At 42.3% G+C, this 23,612-nt stretch overlaps 1 protein-coding gene across 5 annotated transcripts in view; it reads left to right on the top strand.

Annotated features, from left to right (window-relative positions):
• Positions 1-20,831, top strand: part of LOC122175397 (neurotrypsin-like) — a 33,345-nt gene extending 12,514 nt beyond the window's left edge. For 4 of the 5 annotated variants that reach the window (XM_042863054.1, XM_042863055.1, XM_042863052.1 and 1 more), the window contains 10 exons: positions 290-437; positions 1,182-1,360; positions 1,619-1,760; positions 2,431-2,630; positions 3,365-3,506; positions 3,684-3,889; positions 4,429-4,507; positions 4,677-4,799; positions 5,331-5,611; positions 7,423-12,553. In XM_042863054.1, coding sequence (XP_042718988.1) covers positions 290-437; positions 1,182-1,360; positions 1,619-1,760; positions 2,431-2,630; positions 3,365-3,506; positions 3,684-3,889; positions 4,429-4,507; positions 4,677-4,799; positions 5,331-5,611; positions 7,423-7,733 — 1,811 coding nt within the window. In that variant the 3' untranslated portion in view covers positions 7,734-12,553. Of the gene's footprint in view, positions 1-289; positions 438-1,181; positions 1,361-1,618; positions 1,761-2,430; positions 2,631-3,364; positions 3,507-3,683; positions 3,890-4,428; positions 4,508-4,676; positions 4,800-5,330; positions 5,612-7,422; positions 12,554-20,769 lie in introns of those variants that run through there. The other variant, XR_006177400.1, reaches the window with a different exon arrangement.
• The last annotated feature ends 2,781 nt before the right edge of the window (positions 20,832-23,612 follow it).

Below are 23,612 nucleotides of genomic sequence, written 5' to 3'. Positions count from 1 at the left end.
CTTATGACCACATCCCTTTTCACTCTGAACAGGTTTTTGTTTACAGGCAGCAAAGTCCTGGTCATTGTAGCAGCCAGTTAAAGAGCCATCCCTGGACTAGTGGCACCTCCTGCTGTGGCTTGCAGTCATTGATGTTTCTAGAGGGTTTGGAGGGGAGGAAATGGTAGAATGGAACAAGAGAGTCCCAGAAGTGGCTCTGGCTGGTGAATAGCTCTATGTCCTTAACTACTAGATGTGCTTTGTCTCTATCTTGTTCTGTTTTATTCTTTTTTCCTTTTTTGAAACACAGGTGTAGGTGCTCCATTGCGTTTAGTTGGGGGAAAGGAGAGCTTTGAAGGACGGGTGGAGGTATACCATGATGGCAAGTGGGGTACCATCTGTGATGACCAATGGGATGACCGTGATGCTGAAGTAGTTTGTAGGCAGCTGGGACTCAGGTACTTTCCGTACTGTTCACATGAAGTAGTAATAGAAGTAGTCTGAATAAAGAATGTGAGAGCATCTGTCTTCACCATATAGCACCATTCCTTTCTATGGAAGGGTAAGAAAATCTTGGGGAAGATAATTCCAGACTTAACATCTTGTCATGAGATTTTGTACTTAATTAGGTCAGTCAGTTTTATGGGTTTATGCTGTGTAAAAAAGAGTTGGTTTAATCCTATCCAACGTTTGTTTGTGTTTATCCCTGTTCATTATTTTTACATGCTTGTATAATGCATGTATTTGTGGCTGCAGTGCTAACTTGCAGTGACTTCCACAGGTGAATTGCAGTCATTTATTTGTTTAAATTTAAACACCTTCAGTTTCACTGATTGTCTTTATCCTCTTTATTCAGGAGGAAAGCAAGGGAGCACCTCATTCTCTGTGCTATCCGACACTTAATGCAAGGAACTATTGTACACTAAATCAATTCTGCATAGTTGCTCAAAATAGCTGAGTTAGGTTTGAGATCCTTCCTACTTTGGGAGTTTTGCCTTTCACTGAGACTGAGACATCATTGTCCTCAAATCATATTAAAGAACTTTCCAGTGAGATATATTGGTTAACCGTTGACAACACCACTGTGTAAGAAATACAGATAAGCTATGGAAGGATTAGTGTAGGAGAGACTCTGGGAAACACAGAATCCAAGAGCACCAGACTGTGACCTTCCTTACTGAATTTTCATGCATCTCTTGCAGTGGGAACCCGAAAGCCTTGTCGTGGGCTCACTATGGTCAGGGATCTGGCCCCATCCTGCTAGATGAAGTGGAGTGCTCAGGCAATGAACTCTCACTCGATCAATGCAAGAAGAGTGACTGGGGACAACAAAACTGTGACCATATTGAAGATGCTGGCGTCTCCTGTGACCCTTTCACAGGTATGTACTTACAGTTCTGTGCCAGTCAGATGCAGCCTTGCTCCTGTATTACATAGGTGGAAATGAATCAGAGCCAGACAAGGTGGAAATGCTGAGGTATGGAAAGACTGAGGTATGTTCGTTTTTTTTTGGTATCCTTAGGTAACTGTCTTTGGTTTCTTCCTGTCATGGGCTGTAGAGAGTCTTCAGCAATGGGGCTTAGGCTGTTTATTCTCTCCCTTTCTGAGTGCTGATCTTTCCTTCTCCTACCCCTTGCAGAGGGCACTGTAAGGCTGACTGGTGGTCGCAGCCCCAGCGAAGGCAGGGTAGAAGTTTATTACAATGGAGACTGGGGCACAGTATGTGATGATGGCTGGACAGATCTCAGTGCCCAGGTGGTCTGCAGGCAGCTGGGCTTCAGGTAGGACTGAGAGCATTTGTAGTATCTGTACTTCCTAATGTCAAGGTTTAGATTCTATGTCCCTTTACTGGTATGGGCTGGACGTTACTTCCTTCAGTACTTCCTTCAGTACTTTGTCATTACCATTATGCAGTTTCATTCAGGAAAGAATAATAGGTGTCCACATCCTTTCCCAGGAAAAAATTAATATATGTATCTGTCTTAATTATTTCTTGCTTTGACCTGTTTTGAAAGTAGATAACAGGCTTAGTACTGTCTTAATGAATCCCCCACCAAAGTTAGAATTTTTTCTTATACATCTCAAAATTTAAGAAATAATCAGCTCAGCACTACCACCCTGTCTGCTCTGTCAGCTAAGCTTTATCACCTGCTAAACAGTATCAGCTGTCTGCACTGCTGCTAACCTACATCACCTGCTTTGGTACTTGAAGGAAGACCATTAGAACAAGAAAGAGTAGTGGTAGGGATTTCTTAATGGTCTCTATGAAAGCTGAAGTTGGTGAGGTGTGCCAGCTGATTGGCTGTATCACTGAATAGCTGAGTAGAGAGACCACCAGTGCCACAGAAGATGTCTCCAGGTGAGTTTTCCTTTTGGTTTGAGTTTGGGACCCTCTGTGGGATTAGTGAGTTACAATGACTTTGATGTTAACATTCTCTTTCTTCCCTCTAGTGGGCCTGCTACCCTGGCCTCTGAAGCAGACTATGCTGCTGGCCAAGGCTTTATCTTGCTGGATGATGTGGCTTGTGTGGGCACGGAGCTCTCCCTCCTGGACTGTCCCCATAGCAACTGGGGGCAGCACGACTGCTCACACGCTGAGGACGTGGGAGTCCACTGTTCCCCTGAGAGCAACACAGTCACTGGCAGCCTCGGTAACTTAACTTGTGCCTTGCTCTGGACAGAGGGAAAACATCACTTTCTGGTCTGATACTTTGGAAACTTTGGCAGATGTGGGATCTTTCCCTCTGCTGCCTCAATTAGAACTGGTTTTTGAGAAGGATTCATAGGAATAAGCCCTGGCTGTTTTGGGGCAGAGCCATGGAACTGTGGTTCTTCAAGATGTACAGCCAGACCTGTAGAGAGATGGAGATTGAAGAGAACGATTCTGATGGTCTCTTTGTTTATATGAGGCCTGGTACTGTTTACTGCAGGAAACTTTCCAATTTGTCATCTTTTTTTTTTTTTTTTTTTTTTTAATTCAAATATACACCATCCAATTTTTTTTTGTTGTTTTTCCTGGATGTAGAGCACTTTTCTTGCCTAGAATAATGTAATAGTTTTTATAATTGAATGGATTTATTTCCAAGGCATGTTTAAGCTTGTCCGTTCTTGGCTCAGCAGCTAATAACTTTCTTTCTGCTCTTGTTCTCCTCTTTACTTAGCTTTCAGAAATATGATCTAATGATTTCCAGTGTGTATTTAATAAATTAATATGCACCAATTTTGCAAGGCAATGAAATGAGGGACATAGCGGTCAAATAGCTCACCACTCTTCTTCTCACCTCCTCCTCATCTCCTCAGTTTTTCCTATAAAAACTAAGTTCTGGGCACCTCATGCTCTTTGGTATTTTTACTTGCAGCAACCCCTGTGTTTTTTCTTTCACAGGACCTCCTGTGCGGCTGGTGGATGGAGAAAGCACCAAGGAGGGACGGGTTGAAGTATTCCTGAATGGGCAGTGGGGCAGCATCTGTGATGATGGCTGGACAGACAGAGATGCTACAGTAGTTTGCAGGCAATTGGGCTTCAGGTAAGATGACTGGTACATGCATCTTACAAATACAAATTGCTCTCAGGAGGAATCTTCTTTCTGAACCTGTTTCTGGGAGATTCATTTCCCTTGAAATTTCTCTTTAAAACATGCTGGTGCATCAGTTTCACCTGCCTCTTGCTTAATGCACATTAGCCATTCTCTCTCTCATTGCAGTGGTGCAGCAAAAGCCAGGGCAATGGCTTATTTTGGTGAAGGCCAAGGGCCCATCCATCTGGACAGTATAGAATGTAGAGGCACAGAGCACGCTCTGGGGCAATGTGTCAGACCTGACACTGGGATTCACAGTTGCTGGCACAGTGAAGATGCTGGTGTGATTTGTGACTATGTGGAAGAGAAGGTCCAGGATATCAGGAGAACAGGTGATGTGCCCTTTCTTCTACACAGAAATCTGGGGCTCAAGGTTTAGGATTTCTGCATGCTTTTTCACTGTAGTTTTTATCTTTTTCAGTTGAAACTTTAACTACAAAATAAGCATGTTCTCTCTTGCAGCTCCTGGTTACTCTTCCTTTGTTTTCACTGTCTCTTCTAATCTAGACTAGTCAGAGGAGCTCTAACCACGTCAGGTCTTTGAGCCTGCAGAACTTCCCTTGAGTCATATCATTATACTCTTCCTTAGAGCAGTAACTATAAGCAAACTTTGGGCTTTGGAGCACTGAGGAAAGATGTAGAGCCAATTCTTGCCATAGGACTACAGATTCTGGAGGTAAGCTCCTCCACTAAAACTGTGGAAACCATTGGGAACAAATCTTATATAAATTCCTTTGCACAACACAATGCAGTCAACTACCAGGAGGATTAATGCCTTCAGGGGACAGGAGGGATATCTTGGCTCTGTGACAGCAGTTGTTGATACTCAAGCTGAAGGTATCTATCCAACTGTGCTAACTTTACTGTGCAGGTCCAGAGTCCAGTGTGTGTGGCATGCGCCTACTTCATCGTCGCAAGAAAAGGATCATAGGTGGAAACAAGTCTCTCAGGTAATTGCTGAGAAAGGCAGAACAGGTTCCAGCTTTCCTAACTTCATTTGAACCAATGGTCTATCTAGGGAAGAATGCTTGTCAGCTGAACTCAGATAAGGCAGAGTGAACGGGAAAAGCAACAACTCCCGTGTATGTGATGCTTACTGTTCTTCTGTTTCTTCTTCAGAGGTGGTTGGCCATGGCAGGCCTCACTACGGTTGAAGGGTTTCCAGAGAGATACCCGTCTGCTCTGTGGGGCAACACTGATCAGCAGTTGCTGGGTAGTGACTGCAGCCCACTGCTTCAAAAGGTGTGTTTGTAAATGGGAGCTCTAAGGGATTCTCAAAGACAAAGAAGATAACCTCAAATGAGGTTGTTCTCCCAACCCAATGGAAACACATGAACAAAGTTTCTAAACCAAGACCTTCAGGTTATGATGTGTGTGATTTTTGGAGCACTTATGGGGATGACTCAATTTAGGCTTGCGTTATCCCTCACTGCTTATACCTGCCCTCTTAACTTTGAAGTTTTACACCTTAAAGGGAACCATCATTTTGCTATTAATCATAGAATCATCTCCCAGTACTTTAAGGAAATGTGAAAAGAGAAAGCCATGAGCCCGTTACAACTGTTGTAACCCTTTCTATAGAAAGAAGTATTGTGCATGGTAAATAGTGACTGTAACAGCTGGCATTATCACATCTGTGGGAAGAGATCCCACAGTCCTGTAGCTGGCACTTCTTTATAAGTTTGTGGGTTGAGTCTCAAAGCAGTTGAGACTTGCATGAGTCTAATTCTCTGTTAGTAGAAATATCAAGGTATTGCATGTCTTTTTCTCTAGGTTTGGTGTTGATGTGCGACGCTACCTGCTGCGGGTAGGTGACTACCACACAGCTGTGAAGGATGAGTTTGAGAGAGAGCTGCCTGTGGAGCGGATTGTCCTCCACAGGAACTACTGGGCTGGCAGCAACGATAATGACATTGCCCTGGTCCGAATGCGAGGCAGAGAGGGGCATTGTCTCTCCTTCAACAGCCACGTTCTGCCTATCTGCCTTCCTGATAAGAAAGAGAAGTCTGACATAAACAGGCAAGCCTGCATCATCTCTGGTTGGGGAGACACAGGTAAGTGACAAAGCTCTTAGGAGCAAGATAGGGATGGGGAGAATCTGGACTGAGGAATCTATATGCACAATTATTTTACGTCTGTTCAATTCAAGGCCATGTTTTTAATGCTCCTATTATTTCTGCCAAGTGCATGGTGTCAAGGAACAGGAAATAAAGCAATTTTTGTGCCACTGTTTTCTTCTGATGTTAAGGTTGTCTTGAAGCCTGTCCATGATGGAAGTTTTGGTTGCCATAGCAATCTTCTGAAGTTGTGAGGGAGAGGAAACCTGCCAGCTCATCACAGTTCTCTCATTCTCTCCCCTTTCCGCATGCATGTTTGCCCACAACAGAGCCATTGCACATGCAGAGCTGGTGCACAAAATCTGTATATTGTTCAGGAAGGTCCCCATGTTTCCATGGTCTCCTGCCTTCTTTATAGATCACAGTAGTAAAGTGAGGGCTTTGCAGTGGAAGGAGTGTTCCTCATAAATCTTGCTTGTAAAGAGCATGTGCCTAGGTAGTGAGCTGAGACAAAGTGCTCTTTCTGTACAGTAGGTGACCTTTCTTGGAAGTCCAGCCACTGTGATGAATCTCCCTGGATATTGTTCCAGGGACAGCTGGGCTCTGACATTGGTTTCTGCACAAGCTTTGAGAACCTGCCGTACATGCCGTTTTACACAACATTACTCTGAAACTTCTAGGTTAAAGGGAGGAGAGAATATTCTAGAAAGTATTAATGACTAAATTGTTAACACTGTCAAGGCAATGTTTTAAAATGCTGGGCTTGGTGGCGTTCTGACATGAATGCATTAGTCTGGGGACAGCTTTGAACTCTAAGTAAGACGTTGTGACCAGTTGTGCAGTCCTTTCCCACTTGGGGTTCGTAGATGCAAAGGAGGGCTTAAGGAAAGGAAGCCTTTCTGGGCTGCTGTGACTGGAGAAAATCCATATGTTCAGAAAGACTTGCTGCCAAAACACAAATAGCCCCAGGAGTTTTCTGTTGTTTTTGGACTTAGCCATCCTTTCCAGCTGTTTCTCTAGCTGTTACTCAAGTGTTTGATTGAAAATACAGATTTGCCTTTGAAGTTAGTTATACCAGGTGCACATGTCACTTTGGGGTGTCTGCAGAGGATCAAGGAGTAATTTAGTCATGTAGTTCCTTTAAGTTATGCTGGTACTTAACATGTAGAATCTCTCCCACACACCAAACCCATCTTTCTCAATGAGTTAACAACTACCTCGTGAACTTACTGTAAGTCCATAAATTACTTTAAATCTTGAGCACCAGAAGTTTGCACTCTAAGAAATGAGCCTTAAATTCTGATCAAGTCTATGGTAACCAAAATTTGAGCAAATAGAAATAAGTCTGGCCAAAGATGATGTAAGCTCCCTTTGAATAATATTTGGATGCTTCTGAAACGTGTTCCAAAACTTCTCTGAGGATTGAGCATTTCACAAATGTTACTTCATTTATTCCTTTGTGAAAACACTGTCATTTTAGAGAGAAAGAAATGAAGGCTCTAAGAGGTGAAATAAGCTGAACAAAGTTCAAGTTATTCGTTGGCAGAACCAGGAGTAAGACTCATCCTTTGATCTATCCCCTTTCTCCAACCTCTTCCCTGCTTCTTTGATGTTACAGCTCTTTTTTGTGGTCTGGTTTTGCACTTCTCTGAAGTTCTGGTCGTTCAGAGATGCTGAGTTTGGCCTAATTCTGTGCCACAATCTTGATGTGAAATGTACAAGTATCCATTTTTGTGCAGAGAACTGTTGCTCTAGGCTGCTGCTGTTGTCTGTATGTGAATTGGTTTAGCTGGTCTGTTCTGTTCCAGGGAAATCTTATTCAAGAACACTACTGCAGGGGGTGGTGCCTCTTCTGCCACGGGAAGACTGTGAGGTCCGTTATGGGCAGAAGTTCACGAACCGCATGATTTGTGCTGGGAACCTCTCTGAAGATAAACGAGTGGACAGCTGCCAGGGTGACAGCGGAGGGCCACTCATGTGTCAGAAGTCAAATGGACGCTGGATCATTTTGGGAATCACTTCCTGGGGTTACGGGTGTGGTCGGAAGGATTCCCCTGGTGTGTACACAAAGGTCAGCAGATACGTACCCTGGATCAAGAAAGTGACCAAGCTAAAATGAAAATGTCTGAGCCCCAGGAACTTCAACTTGTCCTTCTCCCTGCAGCAGCTGAAAGCTGTGGCTTCTGGCCTGGGAATGGTGGAAATGTGTGTTTTCTTTTGGACACTGGGAAAGTAATTTAACATAGAACTGGGAGAAAAACAGCTATGGTTGATTCTTTGGTCTCACTTTAGTTCTTAATCTCTGAGCAGACAAAGCAAGTGCACACTGGTAGGACAAATTAGCCTGTGTTGCTCTGACAACAAGTTTGAGTCCTGTAATGCAATCAATGCTTATTTCTTTGGTCCCAACACACGGAAATGGTAGAAATGAAGATATGCCTGTCTCTGTAAATCTGTTCACCAGTTTTTGTATGTTCACACACTTGAAAATCACTGCAAAGACAGGTGAGATGCTTGTAAGTTGCTGCAAGCTCTGGCATACTTTTTCATAACATGTCTCTCTTCCATTCCAGAAATGAGAAGATTTGACCTGAGCTGAGGAGCAGGCTAACAATTGGCCTTTTTTTTCCCCTGATATGTCTCTAGGGGGAACCTTTTCTCTTCTGAATATTAGATTCTAAAATGTCTGTCCCTGCTAAGAGGTGCTTGTCCTTCCAGCTGTAATCCTTGTGCCACACATTTCTGGTCAGATGCTACGGCTTTATTGCTGCTTTCTCAAAATTGTGGTTCTTCTGTGGTTTGTTTTTTGTTTCTCCATAAAGCAGCGTCTCCTGGAATCAATTGTTTGTGTGAGAGTAAATCTTCGCTTTTAAGAGACAATAGCTTTCTTGCTCTCATGATTACTGTGAATGACTTAAAAATGTGACTTCACTGTGACTGGAATAGACACTATTACTTTTCGTTAAATCCAAATATAGTGTTAAGTGTTCAGGTGTTGATTCATAGTTTAACAGCACTGCAGGGACTTTATCTTGATATTTTATTCATCATTATTATTAACTGCCCTTTGTGATCTTAGCCTTTAGTATCTCTGTGTTCATAGTCCTCCTGTGAAGCATGGAAATACTCTGGAGTGTAGACACCAAACAAACACTAGAGTGAGTAGTTTTCTTGAGGTGCAAGGCAGTTTCCTGCATTCCTGGAGTATATGCAGCCTTTGTACAACAGTTTCTCTCTTCTTTTTATGTTTCTCTTTTCATTCATCTCAGTGGAATTGGGTTTTGGCTTGACTTAAGGGTCTGCAAGCAGTGCCATCAAGCTACTACTGTTTTAGGGTCAGACCTTCTCAACCTGGACATAAATAATACGGAGAGAATACAAGTGTTATTGAACACTTCAGTTTCTTCCTTCTCTCATTCAAACAAATGGACGTAATTTCCTGCTCTGAGGCCTTAATTACTTTCTAGGTTAATTGATTATTTTTGAGTAGGGAGAAAAATACAAAAGCAGAAGAGCTAAGTGTGTTAACAGTTGTGCAGCTCACAGTGGTGTGTTCTGTATACGTGTAGCCAAGCCAGAGAGAAGACAGGCCTGTTCATGAGCAGCCTTGGTGCACAACCAATGATCCAAACATGGAGTAATAATACAGTCTGAGACATGTGGAACTTTTGCCAAATGTGCATGTTTTGGATTCACTCAGTCACACACTAGCCTGCTGACTGCAAGGTCTGTACTCAAGGCACTGAGATGTTTGGTACCTGGGAATTATCAAGGCAAGAATGGAAGACAGCACAACCTGTGGATTAGCTATGTCATATGATAGGACAAGTAGTGATAGTGTATTAGAAATTGCCTTGAGTTAAACAAGCAGTGACTGCCAGAAGTTTTAATTTCTCTTCTACAAAGCAGCTTAATCTAAAAGTGACCTGCATAGGTGTCTGATTTTTGCTAAACTGAACAGTTAATTTACCTTCTCCAGTGATTACTGTACAGTTGGCTTACAAGTGCTCTAATGGACTTTGAAAATCATACATGGAAACTTTATTTTTAAAAAAGAATTAAAGGAATCTTTGAAACATGCAATGTTAGAACACCTGCAAATTGCCCTTTGAGACAGACCTGATCTGTTAGTGCCCCTTCTTGAGGGCTGAATGTCTGCAGTGTGCTTGTGTTGATGACTCTATTTGAAGAGCTAGGCTTGGTCCTTGCAGTGCTGTGCTTGGCTCCGTGCTGCCTGTGCTGTCCATGGCTGCTGGCGGAGTGTCCCTAAGGCACAAGCTGCAGGCTAGACTGCTGGTTTTCTCTTAGGAGTTAAAATGAGAGGAGAACCGAGGACAATTATGTTACAGACCTCTCTATTCCAGAGTGGCAGTAACAGTACCTGTTTGGGAAATGGGGAGGGATTTAGTTTTCACTTTCAGCCTCCCCCAAGCCTGAATGCTACATCAGCTCAAACATAGTGCTGTCACGCCTCTAGTTTAACCTGGTTTGAACTTCTAGCTTATACTCATAACCCCAACAGGCTTAGAAATATAGAAAGGATTGAAGGTTTTTTCCCTAAGCCTACTTAACTTGTTGCCATTCAGGAGTTAGAAAAAATGCCTATGCAACATAAGTGAGACACAGACCTGGCACAGCATTCTGTGATTCCCATGTTCCAATTCAAAATATTTCCCCTGTATTTTGTCACCATGAAAGCTGTGAGAATCACGGTACTTAACATTCTGTGAGTCCTGAATGAGCTAGGAGGAAGGGAGGAAGTACCTCACCTAGTTTTACACTTACTTGTGCTAAGCAAACCTGCAAACACGCTTGTGAGTTGTCCTAACCTGTTCAAAACATCACTGTTCCTCTTTGTGGCCCAAACCAAACTCACATGCTTTGCCACAGGGGGTTACTGGAATTATCTGATCAGAAGACCAGCACTCAGCCGCTCCAAAGTTGTATTTTGTACCTAACGTTGGCCAGCAGCAGACATGTCAAAGCACAGTGTGTGTGCGTTTGTACTGAACAAGTTTTAACAGCCTTTTTCTTTTTTTTTCTGGGAAATCTTGTTCTTGGACCATTTATGTTAATTACTTGCATTGCTATCACTGTTCAAATTAAAAGTACTAGTACTTGTCCCTCCAGGTACTGCTCAAACACTACGTGCTATACTTTCATGATTTTTTCTTTTCGGAAGTATCAATGTTTATATCCCAAACTTAAAAAAAAAAGTTTATTGTAAACATCCCTCGTCTTTCACATAAATGTTTAATCTCTTATTTAATCCAACTAAGCTCTACAGCCTCAGTATTTTCTGACAATGAGAACCAATATAATTTCATTCTCCACAGTACAATTGTCTTTTTATAGATCCTGAATGCATTGCCTTTTGTTTTTACTGAATCCCATCTATCCTTGTGTTCTCAACTATGAGAGGAAATGAGAGCCCTTGCTTTATACTCTTGTCCATTATGCTGCAGTCTTTTGAAAACTGTGACTTCTCTGTCTCTCTTCATTCCAAACTGCCTAGGTACCTGATAACATATGAGCTGTCTCTCCACGCCTTCTCTTTCTGCTGGGTCTTTAAGCTTTGGTAACCAGAACTGAAAACAGTTTGTGAGGGGAAGATGTGCCATCTGCTGATTACTTTCAGTATTTTCAATAGTAGGCAATGCTGTAAGTTTGTTCAGTGCTGTGTATTATGTATGTATGCTAGCTTTAAACTTGCTGGTGTGGTTTTAGTGGCAGCCCTCCTACAGCAAGGTAAAAACCAACCAAGGTTGATTCACCCAGTGTCTGGCAGCTGCAGCAGCCCCTTCAAGCACAGCCAGCTGCTGTAGGTATATCTGTGGAACAGAACGTGGCTCTGGGCAGGGGGTACCTGATGAGTCCTTAGCAGCATTCGTTGTCTGGTTGAGGGTAATGCCCATTCCTCCCTTCCAGGAACTGATAGTTCAGTTACTGGCATCTGCGATGCGCTATGGGGATGCTTTGTAAGACAAGTTCCTGCAGTAGTGTGGTGCGTGTTGGTTGAATGAAAAACAGTGCCTCTGTGACTGGGGAACATTTGTTAGATAGAGTGTCTAAGGAGCACCTAACATGGCTCCTGTTAGCCCTCTTCCTACAAGAATACCCCGGTGCTTTACAAAGGCGGACCCAGTGCTAGTGCCTTCCTGCCCTCTAGGGGCTACATGGGTACTCTCATCAGCCCTGTCTTGATACCAGTCCAGGCTTGGGCCGGTTGAAGCTGGATTAAAGATTTATCCATTTCCTGTAGCTGAATGCTTTTCAGATGATTTATAAGAATTATGTTTCCATGCTGTAATTAATTGGGCAGCTATTTATGAACCTGAACAGGATTTCAATTACTCCTGTAATCCTTGTACCTCTGTAGCAGAGAATAACAAATCAGTTCCTCAAAGGTATTAGTGGAGGGATTGGTTAGGAACTAGGAACATGAGTATTTGCTGTCTCAGAGATAGGAAAACAGGGTTTGCTTTATGTCTGTCTGCCTTATTTTCTGAAGCCAATATCCTGAAGACTCTTCATCCCCAAAGTAACTGTTGTGATCCATCAACCACTTAAAGACACATATTTATGTATATAAGAGGAAGGTTATTAGTAGCTGAACTGCAGTGCAATACGTAACATCTTCTTGCTTTTCTGGGAGTTCCTTGCAGCTAGAAAATGTGGGCATGGGAATAGAATGGTCACTGATGGTAACCAGCCTGGAACTGCTCCCGGTGGGATGAGGAACTGTGACCTGGAGCAAGGGCTTGGGCTGTGTTTTTACTTATTCAAGAAAATATTTAATTCCCCATGTCAAGAAGGAACATTTGTTCAGCCCACTCAGTCCTATTAAAAACCCTTTCTACTAACAGGGGCCTGAGTAGCTCTGAAATCAGTCTAGTGCCAAAACTGTCATGTCCCCTGGATCAAAACCAGTGACTCACAAGATATGCTAATAAATTAATTGTGCTGTGACTGTGTGGGGTTCTGTCTTATTTTTAGTATAGGAACCTGTTCCAAGGGCAGGTTTTAGGATTTTTTTTCAGCAATGAATTATGCTAATTAAATTTTTGTATTAATGTTATTTCTAGAGGAGCTTTAATGTGTGAAAGAATGTTACAGAGTTAGTTATCCTATTAGCTACCATTAAAATGCAACACAACAGCTCTTCAAATGCCACATTTTGTGGCCATTTGGAACAGGCAGAGGGCACCTACAGATGAACTCATGCTCAAGACAAACAGGATTTGATATATCAGTTTCCTAGTTCATTGTTGTTGTTGATCTTTACACACTACTTTTGAATGAACTTGTTCAGCATGATTTTGTCTCGTTTGATGCTAGGATTCATGTGTCACCGAGTGAAGGACCAAAGCCAAATTTTGGATAAGAACCGGGAGGAATGAAACATAATCTGATTGAGACACTGACGTGAGAACACTGTTTTCTTCCTCCCCTCCAAAGCTGAAATTGCATTACTGTACAAAAGGTCTGTTTAGAAAAGCAACCCACTGACTGCTCCAGTGACTTTCTCAAGTTCTTAGGGTTAGTCTGGGGTTTGATGTGGTGATGGCTGCAGGTACAAAATATTATAGCATATAATTTCTTGTGCATGCTGTCTCCAGTCTCCTGTTGGGAACCTACGTGCACTTGCTAAAGAGAGCGCAGCTTGTGGTTAACACCTCCCTTGCTTCATGTTTGACTTTGAGGTTTCTACACCTACATGTTTCTGCTTCTGCTTGTGTGAAGCTGAGAGCTCATGGCTGAGGTTTTGCAAGAGTGTCTGGCGTGAACATATCAGTGGGCAAAGCTGAGTTAAGGGCGTTTTAGTGGTCTTAGGCACTGTTTCACCAAGTAAGCTCCAAAGCAGGTAATGCTTGGGAAAGAAACAAAGTTGAAACTGAAGTTAAGATTACAAATCTGTCAGGTCTCTTATTTTGTACTGAAGTACTTGACTGCTGCTTTCATATTGTGAACAGACCTCAAGCAGAGTACACAATTAGCTTACCCACGGTAGACTGACAGCTGTAGGATAGTTGGCTTTGGATTTTGAAACTGAAGAAGGAAATCAAAAGGAAATAGATTTTTATTCCATGCAATATTCTAACTAGGATAGCTACCATACTCCTTAAGAGAGGAAGAGAAACATTCAGGTGTCGCTGACATTAAAAAAAAAAAAGTATCTTACTTGGGTTCAAGTTCCTCTTTCTACTAGAGGGAAGACAGTATGCTGCATAGGCAGTCTTGGATTGCTGGGCTGGATGCTGTGCCACTCTTAACAAAATTGGCTTGTCCACAGGGGGGGATACCAAGGGTTGGTTAGAGATTTGCTGTAGGATTGTGTTTATGTGTGAAAGTGAAGAGAAAAAGCAGAACTAGCAAAATAGATCCCTGAGTAAGTGGATGATCCATCTACAGCCGTTTATATTTAGAAAAAAATATGGATTTAACAGGTGTGAATGGGACAGGAGTAGAACTGACCAATTCCAAGAAATGAGTGAAACCCCATTGCACCACCTGATCTTCCCCTCCCTGCTTTTCAAATCCCTCAACTTCTGCCAGAAATGAATGGCACCTTTCTCCTCACAGATTTTCAAAATGAGGAGAGGGAGCTGCATTGGATCAGCCTTACCAAAAGAAATGCTGTGCTACTCTGACATCAGCCAAACAAATGGCCTTGTTTCTCCCGTTTGTATCTTTGCAGGCCTTCACATGGATGTCAGGCCAGCTTTAGCACAAAGGGCCAAGCGGAAAAGAGCTGTAACTCTGTGCTGTGTTCATGTTGACTTGTTGACCAACAGGAGAGACAAACCAGTAGGAATTAAATGTGCATTCAGTGAATCCTGCTGTGAGGTGTTTGTTAACACGCCAACATCCCATGGCCACATCAGCTCGTGGCTCAGGATCCAGCAGCAGGTAGCTGTCAGGTATTTCCATTAGAAGAGATCATGCAGAGAGTTGCTGTGCCACTTGTGTGACATGCTAGCCTGGGCAGTGGACCCTCCTCACTGTGAAGGTAAAGACTGTGGGAGAGATTGGTGGTGGAAATGTAGCTGGAGAACGTGGCTGAAACCCATTAAAAAGTTTACATTTCTTTATTTCCTTCTCAAAAGTAGAACAAAATCCCTTTGGAACAACAACAAAAAACAAACTAGAAAAATCGAACAACAACAAAAAAAAAACCCAAAGCACCAAGCTGCTTCTTTGCAGTTTAATTAATCCGCTTTGTTTAAAACTGAGCTGTATGCAAAGAAGTAAATGTGCTTCTACTGGCTATTTTTTCACTCTTTTCCCACTCCCCTTCTGCATGTACAGGCTTGCTAGAAAGAAAGAAGGATTATAATCACTGACTGTGGGATGGAGACCTGTTTAAGAAAGGACAAGTGAACTATTCAGATGACTGCATGCTTTGTGTTTGTGGAACCAAGCACACCAGAGAAAAGCTTTTACTTTAGGTTGATTATTTCACTATCTCTAGTAAGACTAAAGATAGGAAGCTTTTGTGATTCAGCACAACTTTTGAGATCTCAATTTAAACTCTCCAAATATTTAAACCAACACTAGGTTGATAAAGACTTGAGAAATCTTTATTGTCATAACATGCCTTGTCTTTGCAATTACAGGGGCTTAGTACATCTATTTGGGCTGATGAAGCTTTTTTTCAATGTGGTGTAGGTAGGCAGAGGGGATGCACTGTTTGCATTGCGTGGGTCTGCTCAGTTGAAGCAGGAGAGTCCTTGTGTACAAGATGCCTGATGAAATGCAGTGCATGCTTTTATTCATTAAATTCATGCTATTTATTCTTGATAAATATAAATTGCTAGATTCAACATCAATTGTGAGAACAATGATGGTAATAGAACGACACAAATCTATTTTTCTTACCCAGAGAAGATGTGAGGTTACTTAGGGAATTGCATTAAAGCTTTGAACAGCAAATTTATAGGAATTTGTCACAGCATTTTGCAAGTACATGGCTGAAAATGGATACCTGCCTAAAAAAGATAGTAGCCTCTGAGTCAGATCATAGAACAAACAACTGCCAGTACCTGTCACAGTTCTCTATATCTAGAGAAGAAATCTGAAGATAGGAGCAGCTGATGTAGTTTAAGATCCCTAAATCCCCTAAGGGAGGAGGAATCCAATTCAGAGAGCTTGCTTCCTGGATGGCTATGGTCTAGGACATCTGCAGGTTAAAAAAAAAGGATAAGAAAAGCACTCTATGAGGGTCCACGTTAACAGTCAACTGGTTTGTTTTACAGAGCACTCTGCAGTAGATCTTACTTTGTCAGTTAGGTCTAAGACAAAATACTTTCTCCATTACTTCCTACTGAAACAAAAAAGGGAGAGCCAGATAGAGCAGCCCAGGTAATTTTCAGTCATTGCATCTTGCATGGTATTTTAGTGTCTCCTCCAAATGCACAAAAGAGCCTAGTTAAACTTTACATAGTGTAAAATGTATTGACCCTCACCTGCACTTTTGAGTACAAAACTCAAAGTATTTTTTCTTAAATGGAGTGCTGGTGTGTGGTCATGGTGACAATGCTTTTTAAGAGAAAATCGTGCATCGTACAGACTTCGTATTGGCTTCTTAAACTTCTGATGGGACCTAACATTAATTAGATTTCTAAATAAAAATTCTCACGTCTCTATCTCTGAGGTTGGATTATTTTTCTGAGGAATATCTGTGCAGAAATGGGCAGACTATTTAATTGTCTATTAAATGTTGTATAGTGTAGTAATTGCACCTCAGATTCATCTGTTATTCCTATATTTAAGTGTTGAAGTACCTCATCTTTATATTTTGAAAGACTGTAGTGCTGAGAGACACCTACAGTGCAAATGTTGCTATGGCCAGCTATATCTGAAGTAGTGGGTTTCATGGCATGTAGAAAGTTGCACAAAGATGTGAAGATGCACAAAGCTTGTAAACACTACACAGCAAGGTTACTGTAAGTGACTGGATTATTTCAGCTAGCCAAGATCTGCTTACATGCTTTGCAAAATAGCATCTATTGGTCTTTATGTGAAAAAGTACACTTCCTTTTTTTCCCAACAGTGATGATCTTCTACATACCAGTCAGCTGATTGCACTCTCAACAACACATACAGAAACTGGCTTCTACAGCAAAGGCATGCTGAGAGTCAGCTACAGTAGCACCTCTTTTTTTTTTTTTTTTTTTTTTTTTTTCCTTTGATTACCATTTTTGATTGCTAAAACTGCAGATTGATAGAGGAGGAATACTATATTTAAAACTTTGCTTATGTATTTCTTGGCAGACTGAAACAAAAGCTAGGGAATTAATCTCTCCTTTTCAGAATTTTTAGGAAGCTTTCAAGTCTGTAACATTGCTAGTTAGGGTAATACTCTCTCTAAACAAACTGACATAACAATTGCTAAGTTTTTGTAAATGCTGAATCAAACACAGTACCCATGAAAGACAGACTATTGCTTTCATGTTTTTTTTCCACTGTAACTGTGGTGATGTCCAAATGTGGTCTCAACTTCAAAAAAAGAGCCAGCAGTGTAACAGTTGCTTTCTCTGAGAAATGAAGAACATCCCTTTTCAGTTCCTTTTGAGTTGATTCTTCTCCTTTCATTTATCTGTGAATTTATATTGCATACAAGATATCACTAGACAGCTTGGTAATGGCAGAATGAACAAAGTGTGAGAAAGAAAACTTATGCTCCTGTAGATTACTGCATAGGGAAGAAAAATCTATAATTGCAATCTGCAAAGTGCAGGAGGGCAGACTAAATATGCTCAGTAATCCTTACAGGCATTGTTACCTGTAAGCTGCATCTTACGCTTTCTGAGACATAATTGTTATATTCGTACATGAGGTCTGAGCTGTAATTCTAGTCTCTTGCATTATAACAATAATTTTAACAGCTGTTGCAAAGTGTTCCTTTAATGACCCCATTTTCCATGTATGGACCAGTGACTCATCTCACAAATAGTAAATTCATTATTTAAGAAAGCTTTAATATCAGACATACGTTCTAGTTATATAAGATTCCAGAGAACCAGTGATGCTATCAGTTCAAATTCTCCTGTGATGAGCATTAGCCCAAAACTGGAAACTGCTCAAACCAAATAGACAAAGCTTTTTTTCCCAGAGCTTCTGGTTCCTCAAGGTAGCTTTGTTTCAGCTTCATGGTATTCTGTGTCTGGGGAAGCTATGTACATTTTGCACAGGCACTTGTGCATTAGATGCAGAGCAATGGCAATGGAAACAAGCTGCATGCTCTCCCTTCTAATGTGCTAAAACACTATTTGCTCCATCTCTTCTCCAATTCCAGTGCTGTGAAATAAATATCAATGGTAGCTGGTTGTGATTCATCTGGAGATATTTATTCTCAATAGCATTGCTTTATCATGAAACAGTAATTTTCTAGAAGTGATTTTGCAACGCAGACCATCACTTTCCAAGGAACAAGAATTTAAGATACAAAAATGTACCTGCCGTTTTCCATAGCGTCATAGTGCTGAGCACAAGAAGCTATTCTTCTGCACATTCTGTATTTTACTTAGAAACAAAGCCATACATGTGCTTTTAAAATGTGCATTTGCTTGTTATTTCTGACTGCATTACTACATGCAAAAAGGCAATGAAATCTTGCAGAGTCAGAATGTTGCTGAACAGCTGGGCCCCATTGCATTAGCAGTGATAAAATCTCAAGAGTGCTTTATGTTGTTATTGAGTCTGTGTTAGATTCCAGCCATAGCAAGGATGTGTTTTACTTTCCATGCGATTAGAAATAAAAACACACTGGATCTGACTTGTACAGTACCACATGACTCACCAGTGAAAAGCAGACACTTCTGGGGTGCAGCACAGACTCTTTCGTTTCTAGTCCCCAGTGAGAGCTTAAAACTGGAAACAAATGTAAATGTTGCAATTCTGCTTCAGGGTATTTGTGAGTGCTTGTCTCTCTAATATGAGAAGTGCTGCTTTCTGAAAATTGTGTGTAATGCAGGCAAAGGAATTCTGAACAGTAATTTCACTCTTCTAAAAGAAGAATGAATGAAAAAAATATATCGCTGTATGGGAGAAACCATCCTACTGGCAGACTTGTCATCTCTGCAGGATTCCTTACTGGACTTCTTTCTTCCCAGCAGAGCACTGTTGAGATTGTCAGATACTATTTTTCATGGCCTCTTCGTCAGTGCCTATAGTTTCTGTCTGTTGGGAGATCCACAAGGGAACATACATGCCTGAATCATGCAGTAAGTTGGCTGGAAAAAGATGGATGGGTGTTTATGAGCTGTGCCTTTCCAAGCCATGGCCCCAAGGACAAAGAGAAACTTACAACCACACCTGCACTCCCTCATGTCGGCCAGAGAAAGAACACACCCAGGTCTGGTCTGCATGAGCCAGAAGGCACATTTCTTCAGTCTTCTGAAATGCATTTTAAGACAGAAGTGCAAATTTTCACCCTGCTTTGTTTGCCTCACTACTTTCCTCACCTCTTCCATGCTTTCAGCCTGTGATGTTTTAAAAAGTGAAAGCAAGATTTCTTTGGAAATTTCTTCAACGTGTGTTTTCCCAGAGCTGGAAGGGGAAGGAACATGAGCGAGGACTGTTCCAGTTGAATAGCATAAACATAATGAGCCCATTTGTAATTTGAAATATGTCATATTAGCAAAGCTTTCCTTCTGTCCTCTGTCTTTTCCTGAAGCAACTTGTATTTTCTACTGTTTCTTGTAAAAGCTAACTGCTGTGTTGCATGTGATGTTGACAAAAGATATCAGTGAGCAGTACCAGGCACCGCATCTACCTGCCTATTTACACCATTCCAGTCCTACAACAGGTCATGTCAAGATGAAGAATCTTACCCATAGTTATTTCTTCATCCCTTGACAAAATCTGTTTAGTTTCTTAGCGTGCACTTCTTTCATCTCCTTTTTCTTATCAAAACACACTTCAAAACTCCAGCTGTATTTTTAGATTCTTTTTGGACCCCCACAGTCTTGTAAACCATTTTTCCTCACCAGGAGAGCACTGTTCCTGCAGGTGAGAGCCTTCTTTCATGCAGCATTTCATTAGGCATTGTGAGATCTTCAGGTGTTCCAGCTTTCTTATAGCTCGTGACCTAGAGTCCTGTTGATGTAAACTGTCAGAACTCCCATAATCTGTAAGATGTGTGCCTCTCTCTCCATTGCTGGTGCTGTACACTAACAGGTCATCTGGCAGTACAAATGTGTTTGTGTGCAGTAAATCCCTTGGAAGGAATCCAATTGGACAGCAGTGCAGGACAAATTTTCTGCCATATTAGCCAAAGTATATGAGACAGAATTTAGCACATTGGGCTACAGTATATTGCCTGGTACCTGGCTTGTTTGGTATCATGCACCCACCCATTAGCTGAGTGCTTTACACAATGTCGGCTTTGTAGCATTGCAAGAATGTGTGTGGTAGATCCCTTGGAAGGAAGTTTTAGCCACTACCTGGGAAACTTGGGAGAAGCATCAAACCCAGTGTCAGTATGTCATTTACATACTCCCACTGACCAGCCACTAAAATGGCAAAAAACAGGAAAAACCATTTTTATCTCCTTGTTTTCTGCCTGTGATCAGCCTGGAGGAACAAGCAGCAACCAGTGGTAAAAGGGCTTCACTTTGTTACATGAAATTTTGTTCCCACTGCAGAAATTCAGCTTGCCCTTTCTGTGCATGTATCTGCTAATCTGTTTCAGGCTTGTTCCAGCTGCATCAGCCAGAGGAAGTCCAGCGGAAGGTGTATGAAGTACCTGGGGCAGGATAGTGCTCTCTGGCACACTAAGGCTGGGGAGTGAGCATGGTGAGCACTCCTTGCCCAGGTGGCCAGGCAGGGGAGCTGTGGCTGTGGCAGTCTGGGAACAGAAGTACAAGGACAGAAGTGATGGGAGTGGAGAGCCTGAGAGACACTGCTTGGCACAGCACCTGGCACTTGGCAGAACACCCAGAAACAATCCAAGACAAAATAGAACCATGCCAAATCCCCAAATCAATGAAGGACCACTGAGCAAAGCTTTTATACCTGGAGTAGTGGCATGCATACTTTATAGGGGCATCTTCTTGTGGCTACTGACTTGGATAGTCGAGAAGTATGGGGAGCATCATCCTGCCTCCTCACAGTCACTTCTGTCATGGTATTCATCTTCTTTCTTTCCACAGGAAGATTCAGATCGTCCTTCAACTTTGGGAGTTCCAAATACTGCCCTGGAGGATCCCTGCTTCCTGAATTTAAGAATTATTTATGCATCTTATTTTAAGAAGTGCTAACCTTCCTCATGGCATGAAACAGAATAATCCATTATTGACAGTCCTCCTGTGAGCCTAGCTTAGAACCTGTGCACTGTGTTAGTTTAAGTCCCTAAGGTCTCTGTCAAATTTTGTGGCAAACTGCATCTTTCCTCCAATTTCCTTACTGTCCCAAGCACGGGAATTCCCTCCTCCCATAATCAAACAGCTCTCGTACCTCTGTCTCATAAGATGGTGGTGGACTGTGTCTGAGGAAAATTATCTTTTATCAGAAGGATGAAGAAAATCATCAGATTTGCATTCTTCACCATGATCTACTGCTGTATCAACCCCAGCTATAGCTTTGGGTCAGATTTGAGCTGATCAGCAGGTCAGTGCTTTTGTTTGTAATGGTGGCTGTCGCATTGCATTTTGAGGTAGTTTCAATTGAAGTCATTTGGTAGGAAGTTAACAAAACCCCAAGTCTGGTAAATTCTTAATTGAGAAGGTACCAGCTCCGAATCTCCTTAAAAAAAAAGAGAAGTGATATTCAGGTTTCTAAGCCACAGCTTACTGATGAGGGGAAAAAGACAATAAACCGTGGATGAGAGTGAAATACCAAGTGCGGAGAATGTTGGGGTACCAGCTGGGGTCACAGTGATAAAGGTACTACTGCTGACACCTCTGGGGAACTTTTTATCAGTCAGGTCAGCATTTGATGCCCTGCTGTGATGTTTTTGAGGATGTCAACTATCCAACCATTTCCATCCTGGTGGAACCAAGGTCTAGACATTTTGATTTCACAGAACTAGGGGCAAAGCAGTCTGTTTGAAGCTCTAAATCTCCATGTTATACCTAGTATTGTTTTCTGCCTGCCCCTGCACACTATAAAAGGGACTGAGCATGTTAATTGCCTAATTGCCTGACTGCGTGTGTCATTAGCTAACAGGGTAGTTACAACATCTATTGTTAATTAATACTATTTTCACTAGCTGAAAAACAGGTTGTGTAAGTTTGTGGGCTTCCCCCTCCCACCTCCCCCCCCAAAAAGTTTAGATTTCAGTGCTCCTGAATTGATTTCATAGGTTTTAATACATATATTCTTGTGCAACTGACTATATGACCCTTCAGATGCCATAGGTACGTATACATGAGCGTAAATTAGCTCTTCCTATGAAGTGAAAATGTATACAGACAACCTGCTGGCAAAAAAAAAAAAAAAAAAAAAATCTGAGAAAAAAAAAAGCACAGAAAGCTACTAATGTGAGAGTTTATTTAGCTAATAATGATTTCTATAAGTGAACGCATTTCTCATCCATCTATTACCTCAGATATCTCCTTGGGAACATCCCTTAAAGGAATTGTGCAAGTATTTTAAGTCCAGCAGCTTTAGACAACAGCACACTAAATTAGATGAAGTCTTAGAGGAAGATCTGAGAATTAACAAACTGTGGACTGCTCCATTTGTCCTACTGGTAGGAAGAACAGAGGGATCCCACATTAATACAGGTAAAAAAATACAACTGATGCACATTTTAGTGAAATGTATTTGTGTTTGAGATCTTAAATACTAAACTGGCAAGCATTACATATGTAGGAACACACCATGTAAAAGTTTCCCTTACGACAAGGTTATCTTCTAAGGCTCACTATGAGGATCCATCACTAAACACGGGGGTTTTTTGTTCCTCTGTTTGAGGTGAATTACACTGAGGGACGAGCTGATTGATCTGAGACACTTCAGTTTCTCTCAGCTCTCGAATGTCTGTTTCTCAGCACTTCATTTTGTTTTCCCTATCATTCACATGTTTCCCTCTGCACAAACAGGAAGACACAGGTGCAGCCTATGGTTGCTCAGCTGATGCTTTCTCAGCATCACTTTACAGAGAGAACTCAGCCTTCATTTTTTTACTCTACTCTCACAGCAGAACAGATCTCTAAAATAAAACAGAATTTTAGAAGAAGCTGAAACAGAAGCTTTCAACCTAGGCATGGGAAAACCTTATGTAACTCCTTATGTAACAGGATGTGGAGTACTTTCTCATTATTAACTTCAGAGTTGCTCATGCTCCCCTGGCTCCCAACACCTGCCTTGTTTCCTCTCGGCTCTGGCATGAAGAAAAGGGGCTTTTTGGCCTGACCCCCGAGGGCAGCACACTGCGGGTGCTATTTCTGAAAGCTGCTCCTCCAATTTATTGTTGTATGAGGAAATAAAACAGGTGGAGAACGGCGCTTTCTCTCTACTCTGTCTCCTTTCCTAAAACATCTTACAAAAAAATAATCGGAAAGGGCACCGAGCAACTTCCTGCTCTCTGATCTACGCCAGATGCGCGCAGCCGATATTTCCTCCTCGCACAATCTGCGTGCTGTCCGTTCCAGGGCCCAGCGCCGCACTTCAGCACGAGCCGCTCTTCCCCAGAGCCGCCGTGCAGGGACGGCCGAGGCCCCGCGCCGTTTCCTCGTGACCCCGTCCGCTCCGCGAGAGTATTCTGAAAGAAAATAAGAAAGACTGAAGCGCTCCGCTTTCACAGAGGCACGGCTGCTGCGTGCTACCGCCGCCCAGTTCAGGCGCCGCACGGCTTTCCCCCATTCCGGTCCAGACTGCCCGCACGGCCACGGTAATCGGTGACGGGACGCGAATCGCTCCCGGTACCGCACCCCGCCGCTCCGGCCCGGCATGCCCCACGCGCCCACCCGGTGGCGGAAGCCGGAAGCGCGGTGGCGGAAGCGGGGCTCAGCTGGCGGGGGGGTGTCGCAGGTGAAGCTGGGAAGCGCGG

Source organism: Lagopus leucura, unplaced genomic scaffold (genome assembly GCF_019238085.1).
Source record: "Lagopus leucura isolate 7727_CA_CO unplaced genomic scaffold, USGS_WTPT01 Super-Scaffold_739, whole genome shotgun sequence".
NCBI lineage: Eukaryota > Metazoa > Chordata > Aves > Galliformes > Phasianidae > Lagopus > Lagopus leucura.
Note: the sequence above shows the minus strand (reverse complement) of the source record. Positions and strands in the feature narration are given on the sequence as shown.